Source organism: Centrocercus urophasianus, unplaced genomic scaffold, assembly GCF_019232065.1.
Source record: "Centrocercus urophasianus isolate 14NV4802_14NV808 unplaced genomic scaffold, USGS_Curo_1.0 seq_15, whole genome shotgun sequence".
In the NCBI taxonomy this organism is placed as follows: domain Eukaryota; kingdom Metazoa; phylum Chordata; class Aves; order Galliformes; family Phasianidae; genus Centrocercus; species Centrocercus urophasianus.
In genome coordinates this window covers 34,939,237-34,959,733 of record NW_024884697.1, presented here as the reverse complement: position 1 = coordinate 34,959,733, position 20,497 = coordinate 34,939,237, and the positions used below count along the sequence as shown (strand labels likewise).

The 20,497-nt window shown below is 38.0% G+C and overlaps 1 protein-coding gene across 1 annotated transcript in view; it reads right to left on the bottom strand.

Moving 5' to 3' along the window:
- Positions 1-20,497, bottom strand: part of TRHDE (thyrotropin releasing hormone degrading enzyme) — a 207,337-nt gene that overhangs the window by 44,772 nt on the left and 142,068 nt on the right. The window contains exon 10 of the mRNA XM_042815914.1: positions 5,952-6,040. Coding sequence (XP_042671848.1) covers positions 5,952-6,040 — 89 coding nt within the window. The remainder of the gene's footprint in view (positions 1-5,951; positions 6,041-20,497) is intronic.

Here is a 20,497-nt window from a genome sequence, read left to right as displayed (position 1 = left end):
CTTAGATAAAGTACCAACATAGTCTTTAAACGCTGAAATAAGACTAGTTGAAAAAAACAAACAGAACTAAGTCATAGAATGGCTTGGGTTGGGTTAAATCTCATCTACTTTCAACCCTTATATCACCTCCCACTAGCCCAGGTTGCTTATAGACCAGCCTTGAAAAAGGCAAGCCCAGCGTTAGGTGGAGAGACATAGCTAGCTAAGACTAGCAGGTACAGGGTAACTAAACTGTAGGAGGATCTGTAAGAACTCATTATCGGGGTATGCCAAGCTCTAGCCTTCCAGGAGTAATAGGGCATCTAAACTGTACATATATAGCTCTCCAGCTCACAATTTACAACCTGTGCCCTGCAGACTCCTGGCTTCCAGCATACCCAGTGTATAAATACTAAGCTGCTACTGCCACAACCTGATTTGGGAGAGGATTTTAACATCAGGTGCCTTCTCTTCCACAGAGGTTTGTTAAACACTGGGCTGCAGCTCAGTTCTAAAAAAAAAACTCTCTTAGACTGTTCAACTGAGGTTGTTCTTCTACTCGAGTACATTGAATACTGAACCTGAAATCATAATCACCAGCTGTTCACATCTAGCCTCCTCACAAAAGACTCAAATCCTGGTTCCTGGTTTGATTGCATAAGATTCAATTATTTTATACAAAGAAAAACACACGTAGACAAATAAAAAATAAAAATACTAACAATTTACACCACAGTGCTAAGAGCACTTCCTTATAGAGGATTTGGCTCATACAACTGCTATAAAACAGAGAGAGAAAAAGGAATTTGAATCTGGATCTACCCCTATCCTATTTATTATACCCAGAATGGTGCTGTGAATAAAGTCTATCACTGTTAAATCTCAGCTATGTCCTGAATCAAACTATTGGATTTCTTAAAAGCAACAGCAAAAATACCCACTTCTTTATCTTGGAGAGGCTGCTGAGGGAAACAAAAACTTTTAGAATATCCCTAGGTCTTCAGGGATGTACTGCCTTGTAGAGTCAAGAGGAAACTGTTTTTACATGGCAGAAATTCATCCTGTGCTAATGTCGTGCTGCTTTCTGTCCATGTTTTTCTATTGCAAACTAGCCTTTAAATGCCACCGTAGCTGGAAAGAGCTACTTGTAACTGGATGATCCCAGCACTTCTCTGACACCTAAAAACCTATCAAAACAGCAATGGGCACACAGTAATCCATTCTGGGTAAAAAGAAAACCAAAAAACAATGAATAGAAATTTTCAAGATCAGATGAAACACATACTTGTGTTTTTTCTCATTTCAGTATGTGCATTGTTGTGCACTCTGTAGTGAGGAAATCACTTTTACTTTAATACAGTACTGAACGATACTTGTCAGTCAAACAAGAAAACTTAAAAAAAAACCTATCTTGTAAATAACAGCTGTGGAACTCCTCCAACACATAGAGCTTTAATGGAGAATGGTATCATTTCAAAGCTTGATGGCATTATTGTTATTTTGGTCAGTTTAAATCCAACCGTTACCACTTGCTATTATTTTTTGATAAGACCACTCAAGTGTTGACCTCCTCCTGAAATACGGAACAGAAATCATTCATGCCTTTCTAGTTCATGTAAGCAGGTGGTTATTTTAAGGGACTGCAGTAAGCATGTGGTTCTTACAGTTCTATATAATTTACTGGAATTTGATGTTTGAATCTGCCAATCCTCATGCCTTCTTATTAAAAAAAAAATCTTTCTTTAGGTTATTACGGCACAGAAAACTTCTATCCACCTGGGCAATTTTTCCATTTATCACAAACACATTTGTTTCCCATTTAAAGTATCACAGTGAGGGAAAAGGTGGTCATTCAGCGTTAAACCCTAAATTAAACCATTCATGACTTCCTAAACAGTGACAAAGATTTCATTTGGGAAGAAATCTATCTTTGATGGCTTTAGTTCACCTTTTAAAATTAAATCTGGAATATATATACAGTATATCAGTTTAAAGGGATTTGGTTTTAATCTTCTTCCTCAAAAAGTGTTTTCCCATTGCCATGTTTTCTGTGGATACCTCAGAAAACAGCACTGCTCTGAAACTTTCAGTTTTGCCTCATATATACATGAAATATTGAGATGGAAAGAGTTAATTTTTACAACATTTCTTTTTGAAGTTAAAAAAAGAAAATCAGTTAGGGTCTGATTCTCATTTTCTCTGCTCTGGAAGTGTGAGGCAATCCTCCAGCTGGTGCTAATTTCAAGTGGCTTGAAGTTCGAGTTCTCACAGCCCTCCAACAACTTCCACTCCACTAAAACAAGCAGGCATGATGGAAGCCTGCTCCTCCAAACAGCAACACGAGGCAGCTCTGGGTGAAGGGCACCCTTCTGCAAGAAATTTCTCCCATGCTGACAAGAGCGTGGGCTAAACACTACCACTTCAAGTGTTTAGACTCACAGTTGTTATTTTCTTTTAACTTTTCATTTTATACAACTCTTAGCACACTGGGAAATTGGCTTGGTGGAATCACTATTGATGGAACAGACTCCATTTTCTCGTAAAAATAACTACAGAAGAATAACACAATTTCATGCCAAGAACAGCAAGTGAAAATTTTCTGAGAAAATGTTCCATAAGGAATTTCTTCACAATAACGTTGTTTTTTTGTTTTTGTTTTTGTTTTCTTTGTGTAAAGATACTGATATTAACTAAAATCTGCAAAACTTTTTGCAGAATTCATACAGAGATTCATAGAGAATTCAACTTTTCATACTCAGAAAAGGCAAACCAGAACAAAATATGCTTTCCATCTCACTTGCCATGTTGCCTTAGTTCCACATTGAAAAAAATAGTATGGTGAACTCTATAGTAACTAGATCATATCAGCAAATACAATCATGTTCTGTTTCACATAGTCTTACTGCAGACTACCCTACCATAATTTAACATTCCTACCTACTGGAACAGCTAACACCTAAGGTGATGTTACACAAGTGTAAGCAGCAGTTTCCTGTTAGGATCTTCCATGTGATAAAGGAATAAAAGTTGGGACAAAGGGATTAATTTTTTCCTCATCTTGTCAAAATTGTGCCAGTACTGTAGGTAAGTTGATACTTGCTGATGGGAAGGTAATTGTCCTGCAGAAAATTCTTTCCTCCATCTCCTGGCAATCCTGCACAGATAATGAGAGGCGTCTGAATGACTAATTTTACCAGAGGCAGAGAGGTCCATCAGAGAACTGCCTCCCTCGGACATTACAAATGAGTCAAGGTACAGGAGGTGAGAATGGAAACTTCAGTCAGCAGCATCGCCCAAGTCTTATTTCCTAGCTGGAACCTGACTGCCAGAAACTCATGCCTAGGAAATAGCAAGTATGCCTTAGTCCACAGCTTGGCTTTCCTAATTGAAATGGATACTAGCTAAGCCTCCTTACTTAAGACATGTCTATGCTTCTCTTGGATATGCAGAAATGTAATGGGTAGAACTGTTCTTGCACACTTAGTACTCTTTCAACAGAATGGCCTGAATCTTCCCTCAAGCCCTGCGATACATTTGTCTTGTGGAGACAAGATGAAAGCTGATTCTTGATTTTTTACCTTCTGTACATCATCACAGAGAATAAGAAAAAGGGCACATACTTAGAGGAAACAGAAACAGGTCCTGGATCTATGACAGAGCACAAGTTCATAACAATTATAATTTCCACTTTAAACTTCAGTGTCAAGGGACTGTTTTATTTCTCTTACAATACTGGATCTTGAACAAGGTCTGATAAATTTGATCTGAGTGTCTGTTTTCAATTACACTCACTTGAAGAGCACTGTGATTGATTCCAATCTTCCAAATGCTCTCTGGAATGCTTTGTTCCACTTGAATGGCTATTCTTTGGCTGCTCTTTGGAATAATACAAAAACACATACGCTCAACGTAACAGAAATTCTACAGGATTATTCCTTCCCAAACAAATCAGTCCTGATAACTGCCCTTTCCAGTCTCACAGTCTCCTCCAGATCCTCACGAAAGAAACATACAAGCTGCAGAAATCTCCAGGAGTGCAACAAAAGAATCTATAGCTTTCCCAGCATATAGTAGCATACACAATGAATCAGATACTGAGCAGATGTAGAGACATACTTACTTATCGTTTTAATGTTGAGAAACCCTTCAAGTGAACTAGACAACAACAAATATAAGCAAGAGAAGTACATCCTTGCTATACTCATCAGCTTACAGTCTCATTTTAATGAGATGTAGCAAGTAAGTGAGAAAGTAATGACTAAGAACATGGATAATAGCAACAGGTCACAATGACATTGACCTGCTACACTGGAAACTGATGACTTAGAAAAGTTCCTCTTTAATTTCTATATAGCAGCCACACCAAAATGATTGCTCACACTGGCCATCACAAATTGTTTATTTCTTGAACACACTCCAATAGGAGTAAGTAGATCTTAAAAGAGTGGGTAGAGGTTTTATTATCTTGTTCCTTCACAGCACTCTGCAAGCAAAAGGCAACTGTGCAGATAATAGTGATATACTGAACTTTCAAGGCAGGAGTGAAGGGAAGGAGGCATCAAGGAGGCACCAGGAGTACGATCTAATGAGATGAGTTGAGAAGATCAACCCTCTCTGAAGTCAATGGGAATCTTTCTATTAACTTCAAGCGAGTTCAGTTAAGTCCTAAAGGACAAGAATGGAGCAGGTCATTGAGGCAGACTGTGAAAGATCAAAGAGGTTTTTCAAGCATTCCAAAGGTGTTCACATAAAGAAATACAGCCAATGCAACACATTTCTGCAAAGCAGGACAGCATCTTATTACACTTTAAGTAGAGTATGTTTCCCAGTTAAGAAAATCGCCCTGGTCCCAGGCACATTTTGAGACCATTACATCAACATGCTACATTCTAATGGGCTGCAAATGATCAGGGCAAAAGAGCACATACTTGATACCACTAGAAAGTTGGTTTATTCAGATTTTTACTAATCTTACACCATTCATCTCTGCTTCTTCTTGTTGCTAAGCACTATGTGACTACTACCTTTTGGTGACTTAGAGAAAAAGGAAAAGCACAGACACACACAGGTTTGACACATTCCTCGTTCCAGTTAAATATCTGTTGGAGGGAAGGCTTTACAGCCTTTTAATTTTACAAGAAGGGGTAAGTTCACCCTTTATAATTCATTGGGGACATATGGCTATTTCTTTTCCCACCCTTACACTCATTTTACTTAAGTCTCCTCATTTGTTTCCTCATCTACTCCAACACCAGTCCAAAACTGTCAGCTGATGTACTATGAACTACTAAGGAAATAAATACGTCATGAAATTTTTACAGTGGGATTCCTTTTTTCAGATGACAAAAAAAAACTCTGATGTCCAGCTGTAGCTGTTCTCAGGACAGTAGCTATTATGATCATGTAAGAATTGAGAAGGGAGAGAATAAGCTGTAAGCTGAATGCAATTTCAAGGTCCCACATCTGGTTATTTAATAAGCATACAAAATATTTTGGCAGATCGATAAGGAAATGTTTTAGCGACAGTAAATATTTCTTAGGCCTGGTTCAGACCATGATTGGAGTTACAAATGACAGAAAGGTAAATGTTTTGCATTTACTATGCCATACTTATCAGATACTTTGCTACAAGAATATTACATTTAACTTTCACAAATCAATAAATTGAATTGCATTCATCAATAATTTGATATGTATTGCTAAATACAAAATATTTAGCACTGAAGTACACAGTACTATATAAAAACTTTTCACTATACTGTCTAATTTCTGTGATAATATAAAACTTGCTTGCTGCTTATCCTTCATTCCTCCTCTCTCCCTTCCCAATACTTCCTTAGTAATTCATTTCAGGTAGCTGAAAGTGGGTGCAGAGCAACTAAACAATTATCTAGGATCAATTCCAAAGAAACAGTTGAGGAAAACACAAGTATGCTTTATGAGATTCCACTGGGAGGAAAGTTTAGCTTTACCTGATTTGTTAGACACCCATATAATTGCCTCTGATGAGATGTGGCTCGTATTTCCTACTGCAATTGTTAATGGAATCTGCCACAAGTAGCTGCAAGACAAAGGAGGGGGAATCTAAGAACAAAAATACTGAACTGATTCTTCTCACAGCAATCAGGGATCATGTCAAAGAAATCAAAACACAATTTCAGTAGCAGTGTAAAGATGTGGATTCTAATAAGTTATTTTGATTTTGAAATGCATTTGCTAATAGCAGTAAAACAATGAAAAAGTCATTCTTTTTTTAAAAAAAAGATATTTTACATTTTTTACACACTATCATTATATGAGACTTTTTTTGCAAGGCTTTCCTAATTTAACAAAAGAATTCACAGAAGAGGAAATAATGATATCCTATAGAATGAAGAAACCTTGTTACATTTGCTTAGAAAGAGAGAACTCCCAGATAAAACATCCTTGGATTTACAGGGACTTCAAAGTTTAAAAATAACATACATATTTAGCAACTTCTTAAATAGCTATGATGGGCTTTTATAGCTGCTGGTTTACAAAAAAAATGAACAAAATCAATTCTCTGCTTCTGTGCACTGTTTGTTATCACTGATGTGTTTACAACCTGGACAAAACATGCTAAATGTGGATTTGGAGATAAGCTGGTATAATCACAACCACAACTTCCATCCAGGGTATCAAATTTTTTCTCATTTGGAATAAATGTTATAATTTACCTAAGTTTTTTGTAACATATTTATCTCAACAAACAGAAATTGACTGTATGAAGCCAATCTTTTAAGGCAGATGGAAAAGAGGAACCCTTGCGTGTCTTCATCATTATCTCTACTTCCAAACTACTGTGAAAGAACAAACACCTCCCTTACAGGGCTGCTTTGTCATTTGGTGTACTGAAGGAAGACATTCAGTAATGGTTTGTGTGATCCCTGTATGCAGGGAGTACATCTCCATTAGCAAGGCAGCACAGCAAGAAAATTGCTCCAACTCAGATATCACTGTAGATTACTGCTTAGATACCAAGTAAGTACATTACTTTAGACTGACAATTAAAATGGTGCAAAGATGAATGGGGGCAAGTTCTTGATGTCTACATCAGCTTCCCTCTTGCCATTACTGCAGATGGCATACAGTACCTAAAAAATTAAGTTTGCCCACATCTGTTCCACTGAACTGTAAGCGCTGCCCAGCTGTGCCATAACTGGAGTCAGAGTGTGCTGGTCTGCAAGGATTGTGCCTGAAAGAACACCTGTCATTCAGTACAGGAAATCACATGCAACACTGAACTTCTTCTGTGCAGATTCAAAGATAAACAGTAGGCTTCTACAGCAATTGCTATTCTCTCCCAGATTTCATCAATACCACAATGATTGTTCACTTTTGTTATTTCGAAGGCCATATCCAGCATGAACTTCCATAAATGGGTAACTGCACATTTCATGTGCACACTGTAAGAGCAGCCTTGCTCTCGGAGCTTTGGCTCCCAGATCTTGGGGTCATGTCCCAGCCTGACATCATCTCCAAGGACCTGCCCAGTGATCTGGACTCCAGGCTGTCTTGCTGCCACTCCATGCCTGTCTTGCTGTCTTGCTGGGGTCTTGGCTCCCAGTGCGTTCACAAAGAGCTACCCCTCACTGTGCCCTGATTCTTGACTCCTCAAGCACAGAGTTTTGCAGCATGCAAAAAACTGGACTGTACATGTTGAGAAGCAGTTTTAAGTACAGCAGTGATTCAGCAGAGAGGGGGAGATATTTGGAAAACTGCACAGCTGAAAGAGATATGAGTGACAACGGAAAGAAAACATGGCATTTATTGCCATATGGGAGAAGAAAAAATCTCAAGTGATTCTGGGTTATATGAATATAAGTATCATGACACACTGGGAAAACTAATAGATTGATTGATGCACCAAATAAATGCTTTATATGAGCACATGCTCTGGCAGATACTTTCTGGATAATTAAGCTATGGCATCTGAAGATGCTACTGCCCATCCGTCTCTTCTGCTGGAGATTACCAACCCTTATAGCACAGCCAGCAGAAAAGAATGTCCACTTCTGCATTCTCTTCTCCAATTCTTGGTCTAAAGTCTTTACACAAAATTAGCTTCATTGTTAACCTAACAACTATTTTGGACTCAGAACTGGGCTAATTAGGCAAAAAAATGTACTCTGTTCTGATGCTTCTGTTATAGCAGTAATAAGTTCTAGGTTCAATAAGTGAAGGCAGTCAGAAGATGTTGTAAAATGATGCACTGGAGAATATGCACTTCTCTTAAGCAGCTTATACCTTACTAGACACCTATAGTATATTAAGACTCCATCTTTCCTAGAAGTATTTTAGGAAATATATCATATTTAAAAGCACACAACAGTTAGGTCTCCAGAATGAAAAAGACACTAGCAGACTATGATCAAGAAAAATGAGGCAAAAATGAGCACAAAGCCAATAACTCATGTGAAAGGAAAGAACTTCGGTATATAAGAAATTTGAAAGAACTGCATTTGCACGGTATTTTTATGACTCTTGAGATAAAGACCTACTGAAAAATTGTATATTACCAAATAAAAGATACTGAGAATTGCCTACATTGCTGATTTAAACACATATAAACATATACAGATACATGCATACGAGTATATACACAGACACTCATAATTTTGAGAAAGAACATCATAAACAGATATTTTCTGTACACTGCAATAAATATACAGAGAACTTTAGACTACTTTAGATTACTGTGTTACCTCTAATTAATGATACTCCCACAGCAATCTCTGAAAGGAGATTTTGCTATGGAACTGGAGTCATACAGGACACATCTTCTCAGAAAATGCGTGGGTTTAGTTGGCAAGATCAGGATTGGTAGATTTAACTTTTATATGCACCTCATCAAGATTTGGGTCTCCTAATATTCTTGACACTCCCCAGAACATCCAGATCTCATCTTCTTGGTTACTGATTTACCAGGGAACCACAGATTTCCTTCCAAGGGATCTCTCCAGAAGCCCATTTTTTCCTCCTGTAGTGCTGCTGTTCTCTACATGTTTACCCGCTTTTTCCTTCCACTCTCAGAGAAACTTCTACTACTGCTGCAAAACAACACTTACAAACTATTTTATTTATATGTCACAGAGACGTATCTGGCTCACCTGTCAAGTATTTTTATTAGCATAATTTCTATATGCCATCTCTGAATGATCTGTGTGGACTATGTTCTCCAAGTGTGACTTGGAAAAAGAAAACTTTTTTTGCAGATTTACATTGGTATTCTTCTAATTTAAAGAGGGAAGAGGTCCATTCACCTCTTCTCTTGTTTTGACTGTGAGTAGTAAACATCTTTTGATTACTCTGTTACATTCCAAGAGCAACGCCGTTGTCCTCTATGTATGTAGAAAGGCTGGTCTGAAAGCAATGCCTCCTATTTTATTACATTGGCCGAGAGGCAGATCTTAGTGGTATGGCAGCAGAGGGGCAGACTGACCGAATGGAGTCTGACATGGAAGTGTATATAAAGCAAAGGTGAGGAACTGAATTCCTCCATCAGGAAAAAAACTGCATTTGCTGACTTTCATTGATACTTCACAACACTTATGTAGGCCAAACATGGGATGCGAGGACAGTGAGGTGTGGGTGGTGTGTTTCAGCAGTGGCAACAGCAATGTGAAAGACAAGCCATGTTCTGGACAGCTATGCATATTTTTATGAGTGCAGCATGCATATCACTGTTGGTGAAAATGCATTGCTAATGGTGGTGGTTATGTTTAAAAATAGTACTTTGTAGCTGAGAATGTGCTCTATCAAATAGTTTTATTTTGCTCTTTGTATCTGTCATAGTTTTCAAGGAAATAAATAGGAGGCATTACTTTCAGAGTAAGTGACAAGGGGAAAAAATGATCAGTGTTCTTCATTTTGCTGTCTGCTGCCTGCTCTGACAAACCAATTCCAGTGAAAATAAGAATCCCGTCTTGAAGTAGTGGGATTGGAAAAATCCATGAAGTCTTCCTATCCTCAAAAGTACATCTGCAAGCACTGGATGTCTGTCAAAATAGCACACAGTGCCTGGGTGAAATGAAGTTAAGAAATGATGCATCCAAACTGCCTGAGACGCTGCAGGGCTTCAGAGACATCTGTATATAATGTCCCTCAGGATAAAAACTGGATTGCCTGAACAGGGAACTCAGTGCAGATTTCCCAAATTTTGAGGAGTTATGGGTTATTTCAGAAAATTAAGGAATTATTTCTAAGGGTGAAGGAGGCATTTAAAATTTGAATAGATACTTTATATGAACTGTGTTGTACATAATGCTGTTCAGTCATATAGGAAGAGATGGAGGAGAGGGGAATGCTGTTAAAAGGTAGTATAAAAATGGACACAGGATAACATTCACAATTAAAGAGAAAGCGTTGGTACCTTTTGTATTTTTGGTAGCATCATATCAATACATCTAAGTGTGTTAGTATTTTGTTAGTATTTTCATTTAGTTTACACAATAATTCTGGGCAACTTGCTTCATTTAGCAATAAAAACTTGCAGATGCCAAGATGCACATAATACCAGAGGGTAAATAATTATGCACTGCTTGGATTACACAGATTTTTTTTCTTTAGCCTTACATTGTGTCTAGATAGCCTGTATTGAGGTATTCTGTCTTCTTCAAAAAATGATCATATCTGTGACAAGTTCCTGCTTATGCCTTGACTTCCAACTGATAAGAACTGGGATCCCTTTGTGGGTAAATCTTGAGACCATGACAAGCATGTTTCAGACTCCTGCCTGCGATAACTGGCAAATTTTGATTTTCAGTGGAACATTTAGTTGGCTTATTTGTAAAGAGCTATGCAAAGCTTAAAAAGGGCAGTAGTTCACTTCATCAGCTGACAAAACAAAGATCTTAGGTCATTAAAGAAGAAAACAAAAAGTTCCTGGAGTTTCAGATTTTACACATCTCTTCAACTACTTTTCCACATTAACAAACAATTTTTCTGAGATGCAAGCACATATGCTTTCAAGAGACATCTTCCCAGTAGAACATCTCCACCCACTGCCTGTAATGAACGCTGCATTTTTCTGATGACATTTCTTCTGCTTCCCCCAGACTTAAAGCTAACCAAAGAAGTTCAGTTGCTCCTAATCATTACTCACAGAAAAATAAAGTACCCTCTCAATATTCAGAAGCCTATTATCATTGGCTGTACTATAAAGAGTATACAAGTAATATAATTGTTTTACATAAGCAGAACTTTGTATGATCTGAAATAGAATCAAAGAATCATAGAATCATAGAATCACCATGGTTGGAAAAGACCTAAAAGATCATCCAGTCCAACCGTTCACCTATTCCCAATAGCTCCCACTAAACCATGTCCCTCAACACAACATCCAGACTTTCCTTGAACACCCCCAGGCTTGGTGACTCCACCACCTCCCTGGGCAGTCCATTCCAGGGCCTGGCCACCCTATCTGAAAAGTAATACTTCCTCATGTCCAGCCTGAATCTCCCCTGCCGTAGCTTGAAGCCATTTCCTCTGGTCCTATCACTAATGACACGAGAGAAGAGGCCGACCCCCAGCTCACTACAACCTCCCTTCAGGAAGTTATAGAGAGCAATGAGGTCTCCCCTGAGCCTCCTCTTCTCCAGGCTGAACATTCCCAGCTCCTTCAGCCTCTCCTCATATGGCCTGTGTTCCAGACCCCTCACCAGCTTTGTTGCCCTCCTTTGAACACATTCCAGGGCCTCAATGTCTTTCTTGCAGAGAGGGGCCCAAAACTGGACACAGTACTCGAGGTGTACTGCCTCAAGTACTACCACAGAGTTTAACTAACCTGCTTTCTAAATGGGAGAGAAAGTGAAAAATCACATCTTGAGCTTTTACAGACTTATACTCCCTAAAGTCAACTCTTTTTCTGGATTAAAGACTCTAGGTTAAAATCTATTCTATTGTTCTATATACAGCAACTGTACTTAACGCCTTTTGTTGACCATCTCTTTCTTTTTTTCTACCTATTACGCTCTTTTCCAGTTTAGAAAATCAAACTTGTCATCAGTGTTTTGAAGGCAGGTCTACCATGCAATCAGCGTGTCATAATTCTTTACTCTTCTACCCTAGCATTTCTTATACACTCCTTTCCTGGAGGCATTCAAGGTCAGGCTTTATGAGGCTCTGAGCAACCTGATCTAGTGGGTGGCAACCCTGCCCAAAGTAGGGGGCTAGGAAACAAACAGCTCATCTTTAAGATCCATTCCAACCCAAGCCATTCTATGATTCTATAACTCTACAATTCTGTTTCTACAAGTCTACAGCAATAGTTATCACTGTTCTATGTAGTTGCTTGATGGTGTCTACTACAACTTCTTGATCTCCTCCTTGATGAAGAACAGTTTATTTTGAATTCATCTTCGAGCATCTAAGTTAGGACTGTTTTTCTCATGTGTATCATTGCTATGCTCGTCAACATTATTTCACCTGTCATTTTATCACCATGTCAACCAGCACTGAGCGATGCTTCTTCAACCTTAGAAATTGCCTCTTGTTTTCACTCTCCTCACAAACCCCATAGTACCGGAAAATTGGGAGCTTATTCTTCCATGGCCTTTATCAATTAACAGCGCCAACTGGTTTTCTCAAGAATTTCATGTGTTATTGCCCTCCACTGATAAATTTTAACATTTAATTTCTCACTTTTTGCATTTTTTTCATAACTGGGATCTTTCCTCTTATTCCAGAACAGATTACTTTCTCCAGGATTCTTTAATGAGAAAATTGGACTTCCAAAAATAAATAAAGAACAGTTAAAATTACAAGAAGCCCAGATCTATCTAGAAATAGAAGACACCTATTAATAGTTTTTGATTATATACTTAGTTAGAGAACCAAAGGAAAAGAACCATGACAAGGTAGAAAAACAGAACAATGTATGGACTTCAGAAAAAACACTTTTTTAATAAATCTAACAACAGAAGAACAAGGGACAAAATTAAAATCTTACACACGAAAGTATGTTATGTGAGCTTCCTCCTAGCAGGATATAGTAAGCATAATTATTTTAAAGAGCAGGGACAATCAGGAAATTTAAACACAGGATGATGTAGGTGGAAAGGGACCTTAGGAAATCCAACCTTCTGCTCAAATGTGCTAACAGCACAGGAAAGCAGAGTTTCACTGCAGCTAGAACATATGATCAAAGGAGAATACAAAGGCTATACTTTCAGCTGCACAGCATGAAGTCAGTGAGGTCCAAATTTTCAGATGTGGCAAATGAGTTACCATCTGCTTTTTTTCCTAATCCTTCCTATTGTGAAGCACGTATAGAATGATGTTTAAAACAAGCTGGACATCAAAATCTGTATGTACCTTCAAACAGCTTATTAAGCTGAGAAACAAAATTCTGAATTGTCCAAACTATCTGAGATCAGTAAAACACAAATCATCCATCTTCCATCAGCTGTCCTAGTGAAATCTCAGCCATCATTCTGCTGTGGCTTAGTTTCTCTGGGTTAAATTGAGTTGTGAAAGGTAATATTACTGAGTCGCCGAAGCATACCTGAGCTGCCAGGGGATGTGCAAGAAGGCACAGCATCTAAGGATGGTCCTGCCCATGTAAGATGCAGTACAGCTTCAAATGAAGTACCTCAGGGTACCTCCAATGGCACCAGTTTACCTGCACAAGCAACTAACAGACCTGCCCATCTGCTCAATGTTGGCAACTTCACCTTCCACAATTAAATGTAAGTTTCCCCGAAAATGGCAGATTTTTCAAAACAAAGCATTTCATGAGAAAAAAAAAAGTCTTAAACATATATTTTCAGTGATAACATTTAAAATAGACATTGCTTAAACATAATCACTGTTTTAAATAAAAATTACCAGTTTACCGATTCAAAATCTTGGCTTGAAATGACATATCAAAGGAGCAAGATAAAATAAAACTGAAATGTAAGGTACTGACATTACAGAATTGAGATGAATGTTCTAAACCATTTTCCCACAATCTTTGCTTTGATTTTTGTCCTGATTCAGTACAGGGAAATGTTTTGATATACTGAAAATTTCTGTGGGATGGGAATCCATTTCTTGCTCATCTACAACACTAGCTAATCTTTGTAAAGTATTTTGAGAACATAACAATCTAAGACTGAAAGTTACGATTAAAGCTATTTAACACAGAGATAAAGCAAGGCATAAAAATAATTTAGAAGTATAAAGGATAAAAAGAATATCTGAGAGTAAAACAGGCTGCTTAAGATTCCTGTTTCCTTACTTTAATAATCAAATCTTATTACCCAAAATGCCTACCCTGTCTCTTCAGTTAAAGACAGAACTGGTACATCGAAAGTGGCTGAAGCTGAGAAATAAGGAGCAAGGTCTACTCAGCATTTGTTTCTCATTCTCATCTCTCCAAATGGAGAGTGCTCAGATTTCATATGCGCAAAGACACAATACTTGGGTAAGCAGCGTTGAGCCTGAGAGGGCAACACCTTCCAGAGTGGTCTTTGCCAATGGTCACAACTCTTGGAGTATATTATGATGCTGACAGGGGCATTTCCTACAGAGGGAATACCTTGGTAGCCATCCACATGAACTGTTAATATTTCAGAAACAAAAGAATACAAAAGCAAAGAAATGAGAAGATGTGACATTTTGAAAGCAAACAAGTCTTACAGAACAAATGGAAATCCAAGACTTAAAGATTGGTATTTGTACATCAGTTGCATATTTGGCTGATTTGCAAGACAGGCACAGATAACGGCAGGAAGAATGAGCATCCAACTGCAAAGCTGCAGAAGTTTCTGACTAATAATCTGGAAGCCTATTGCAAAAATAAGGGACAGGGAAAGTTGATAACTTGTGAACTAAAAGATAGTGTGTAGTTTGAACATTACACTGGGATAGTAAAAACAGAGTAGACAGCTCTTTTTTTTTCTCTTTTCCTACTACTGTTTCTATTCCCAAGGCAAAAGAAGGCCACAGTATTATGCAAATTTTGAATATTAAGATAATGGAAATTTGAAAGAAAAACTGTTTAAGGAAAACCTGAACGTGCATTCAAGTAACCTGTGAAACTAGGAGCCTTGTTGCTGTGACACCTGGAAGCATTTATTACTAGGCTGAGAGCACAAATAGAGGCAAGGTGGTAAGTGAGAAATAACTAAAGCTGTTTAACCGCATAACAGCTTTAGAGCTTCCGTATAGAGAAAGAGATCACACATGAAGTAGAATTCAGCAGTACTGAGGTAAAATTTTGTAAAGCACTCATTCTAGACAGATAGTTTTGGGAAAGGCAATTTAAAACATCACAGAGATTTTTCAGATTGTTTATACAGTAGAACATCTAATTCAGTAAAGAGAATTTCAGGTTTCAGGGGAATCTCATGTGAATATCACGTAATTTTCCTAACCGTGATTCTATAGTGCGTTTGTTCTGTTTAATGGAAAACGAGCTGATGATACATTCACACTGTGAATACCATTCTCATAAGAATGTAAAGATTTCATTAGATTTAATACGTGCCAGCAAAGTAATTGTAGCTGTGCCCAGAGGCACAACACAACAGAAAAGGATTTTATACCCACTCACACAAACATTACACATCCTACGCTGTGCCAGAGTGTCAAGGGATTCCAAGAACTCAGCACGGATGACAGCAGATAGGAAGGGAAGGTAGCACTAACTTTGTAGGAAAGACAAATAAAAGATGAAAAATGGATAAAGGATAACAATTTGAAATAACTGAGTACAGCTTGGAGCTTATTTATCTGTCATCTGGACATGTCCAGTGTTAAGTCTTACATTCACAGCAACAAGAAGTGAAAAACAAGTGAAAAATAAGAAGTCACAATTAGCTATTTTGAATTTTGAAAGTACATAGGTTTTACTAACAGAAGAAAGCCTGCCTGTGTCCGAATTGAACAGGACTTCCATAATACCAGTGGATGAAAAGCTTCTGTTTAAAATGACATCAATGAGGAAATGAAGACACCAGGACATGGTAATGGTGCCACATTAACTGTAGGATGCATATCAATAATTTTATGGACTTGAACAAAATTGGGAAAACATGGTGCTAAGTTTGGGATTCTTTTTGAATTAGAAAAAGATTGCAATAAAAAGATTGGGGAAGAGTTCATTCCAAAATTATCCTGGCCAATGCTAGGCAGACGCAATTCCACCTCCTTAACAAAAGCAAAGGATACTTGCTGCAAATCATAGGACTGAAGGATCTCAGTGGACTCACCCACTTTCTGAGTTCAGAAGAGTTACAGACCTCAGTTTTTGCAGAGTACCATGAGCTATGAATTTTATTAGATGTGGAATTCACTGATGCTTCACAGATGACCAGAAATCAGTACTGGGTCCAACTACTTTTTCCATTTCAGAGGGAAGTAAAACTTGAGGATTTGGAAGGTATTCAAAAACATGGGCCTGTTATCATTTGAATATAAATTATACTTATCTCCATGCACGATAGTGACTACGGATCATATTTGTAAGCTGGAGAAATACTTAAAATTGCATGACAGGATGAATAAGAAGTTTATATTCTAGTCTTGAAAGATGCTAGCACTTTCTGATGGTGAGCCTCTTTATTTGCAGTTCTGCCTCAATCCAGCTGCTAATTTTATATATTCTTCTATTATGTATGATTTCATTTAGAAATTCATGTTTAAAAATGCAATCATATTGGTATAATGTAAAATAAGGCTTGATTGTTGTTTCTAAGAGAAACTATTTCTATGATAGATAATGGATTGTGTGCTTTTTTTTTTCCCCCTGTATTTCTAAACACAAAAATATGGAAGGAAAATGATTTTCAGTGTCAATATGCTATTTCTGAAAGCACCAAACAGATCATGTATTTTAATACTATCATCGACACTAGAATTAATCTGTAGACAGAGCAGTAATTACTATGTTTAACAGCAACATATTAGAGATGGAGATTTTGTGGTTCTCCTTCACATTGCCATAGACATAATTATTTCTGGATTTTACAAGAATCTATGGAATACTTTTCAGCTATAAGTAAGTACTACATTTGGAACAGGGAAAACAGTCTACATTCTTCAGCATATTTAAGCCAAATATACTTCCCTTATTAGTGCAGTGAAACCAGTAATTCCCACACATAAATGTTTCAGTGCCCTTAGCACTATCATGAAAGAACTCACGTGCACCTCTCTGCTTTGAGATCATCTTGTGAAGAAAGCACATGTACTCTGTTAGAAAACAGCTGTGTGTCTTTGGCCACCCTAGATAAACCCTACTCTCCTTTGACAACTATTTAAGGGTCAAGGTAATTTAAATGAGTTTATTTCAATTAAATTATTCAATCTGAAAAGAATTATGTTGTCTGAAAATAATATACTACTATCTTATAATTACAATTATTGAATCAAAGAATCACCAGTTGGCCTGGTTTGGAAAGGATCTTGAAGACCATCCAGTTCCAACCCCTTGCCATAGGTTGTTTGACACCCACTGGACCAGGCTGCCCAGGGCCCCATTCATCCTGGCCTTGAATGTCTCCAGGGATGGGGCATCCATAGCTTCCCTAGACAGCCTATGCCAGTATCTCACCACACTGAGTAAAACGTTTCCACCTAACATTTAACCTAGATCTCCTCTCTTCTAGTTTAAAACCATTTCCCCTAAACCTATTACTAGCAGACTGTGTCAGTCTCTCCACTAGTACTAGATGGCCACAGTGAGATCTCCCCAGAGCCTTCTCCAGGCAGCACAAGCTCAACTCCCTCAATCTGTCTGCATAGGAGAGGTACTCTGGCCCTTTGATCATCTTTGTGGTCCTCCTCTGGACCCTCTCCGACAACTCCACATCCTTCTTGTGCTGGGGGCCCAGGCTTGGATGCAGTGTTGCAGATAAGGCCTCATGAGGACAGAGTAGAGGGGGGACAATCTTCTTGCTGAACCTTTACAAACTTTGGTGTAGTTTTAGCTTAACATTTCATACCAAAACAAATTACAAACAAAATGGTTATAAATGTTAAGGGGCTCTTTAAAACTGACTCATTTCAGTGTCAGCACAAGTACAGTACCTTACTGAATTTAGAAAAATGCTGTGGGCAAAGAACAAATACTACAAAATCTTTCTTCTCCCTACGTAACCTTTTTACATCAGAACACAAAAGACTTCATTTTTGAAAGTGACAAGCAATTTTGGGTGCTGAGTCAGAGACAGAAAGAAGCTGGTTTTAAGGAGTTTTAAGTGTGTACTCCAACAGCTGCCTCTTTACTCTCCAGTAAAAGCTCTTCATCTCTCTCTGCAGCACGCCGTGTAAGGTCTTGCTCCAGTGTAAAATGTCCTTGCAGAATTGCACACGTGATGCTGACCACGCAACCCGCTGTCTCTGCGCTGTACTTTACTCAAGAGCATACAGAGCACAGATCTGAGACATATGAACATTATGATGAGCGGAAGGATGTTTTATGGGATGAGTATAAACTAGTACTTGCCTGTGATACCCTTGTCAGCTACAGGAATATGAGTAGCATTGTATCTGTGTCTATCGTCCTCCAACACATTTTCAGAAACTCAGATCCAAGCATTTTTTAGTGTATTCAAATGTCTGATTTTGATTTTTCCCCAGAACATTATGAGTTTAACCAAGATTAAAATATAATTCCTATGGCAGTTTCTGCTACCTCGATAAATTTCCCTAACAGCCTCCAACCAAAATATCTTCTCAATAAAATCTGAGATTCTATTATTGATGTCGAAGTCTCAAATGCAAAGGTAAGTTCCCAATAAGAGATTTTTTTCCCCTTAAGACTGCAACAGGAAGAAGTGGTAAATAACGAAGCATACAAGTTATTTCATCAAACCCAAAAACATATGACATTCATCCACCTTCATCATTCCCATTACCCTTCTGTCATCCAACTGCCGTCAGTGCTTTCCTCAACCTTTCCTTACTTCAGTAAGCCGCTATCTTGACTGCCTTCATTTCCCTGGTTCTCTGCATTTGCCTAGTGCAGCTCCACCATTTTAATGCTCCAGGCTGTGCCTTGCCTTCCCACTGTATTCCCTTTTCTTCTCCTTGAATGTTGGGCAGCTCTCCACTAACACTGTCACCCCAATTCTTTGATTCACCTCCTCATCTTGCTCTGAATTAAAATACATTGCTTGCACTCAAGTACACACTCCTTTTCTCACCATGAAACTGATCTAATTAATGTGTGTTAATTAACTTGCTTGGGTATCTAGCAATTCCCAAGAGTCAATATAAGCAAATAAGATGAGGAAAGGGACATAGTCCGCAGTGATAATAAAATACACCAGCAGCTTTTCATTGTCAGCCTAACTTCAGCCAGGATACGAGTGCAGCCACCACAAAGGAAGCAATGACACAGTATCCCATTTTTATCTTTTCTAGCATTCAGCAAATTATAACACTGAATGCTGCCTATATCCTGCGCATTAGAGCAGCTTGGATGTTTGCCTAATGAAAGTGTTTCTCATAAACAGAAGCTGTGAAATAGTTTTGGAAATAAAGTGTTAAATTAAAATTGGCATTTCTGAGATCTTTGCTAGCAGCAAAATCTTCCTTAAGATACATCAGCACACAAAAATGCATGAACAAATTTTAAAAGCACTCTCTATTCTGATTTAATAATACCGCTACAATGAGAAGAGGCTTCCAGAAACAAAGGGTCATGACACAAGACTTCACTGTCTTCCAAATGAAAATAAATAAACAAACAAATAAATAAACAAATGAAATTTTGCAGCAGGCTAAATGTGAGCTACAACTACTGGGCTAGCAACTGCAATCATCCAACAGTAAGAACAATGCTCCCACAGGTACCCGAGGCAGGCAGGGTTCCTCTGGGTCCCTCACAGAAGCTATGTCTGCTGATTTTGAAAAGGACTCTGCAAGCACTATGCTCTGTCAGGCTGCTGGGATTAAGGTCCCTAAACATACTGAAGGATAAAATCTGCTAGTGTCATAGAGTCGTACCCTACACTAGAGTACACATAAAAAGAAGGAGCTCCCCATGCTTTTTCATTCTTCTGTAAGAATAAATATTTACAAGTACCTGCTTGATCATAAAAACAATTGGTTAAATCAATATCTGGCTGTGTTCACACACAGTGCTGTGCTTCACTAAGGCCTGTTGATTTTTAATTGTTTTTTGATTATTCAATTTCCTCTGTCTCTACTACATAAAGTACCTTCTTCTCCCAGAGCCCCATTCCCTTCATTGTTACCATAGCTGATAAAGAGACATTCAGGTTAGACAAGATGACCCAGAGTACCACATCTACTCTCTAGGTAGCAACACACAAGTGGTTTCTAGCGTAAATGCTGATGTAAGCTTATTCTTTCAGGTGTAGCAAAAAGGAAAGGCTCAACAAGAAAACACTCAAAGAACATAAGAAAATGGAAGATTAGAGAATATTTCCCCGAAATGGGAAGTCTTTCCACTATAAGAAAATATTTGGTAAATAAATCCTCTGCTTATAAAACAATATGGTCCATATTTCTGTTCCTTTTTAATCACATTATAAATACTACA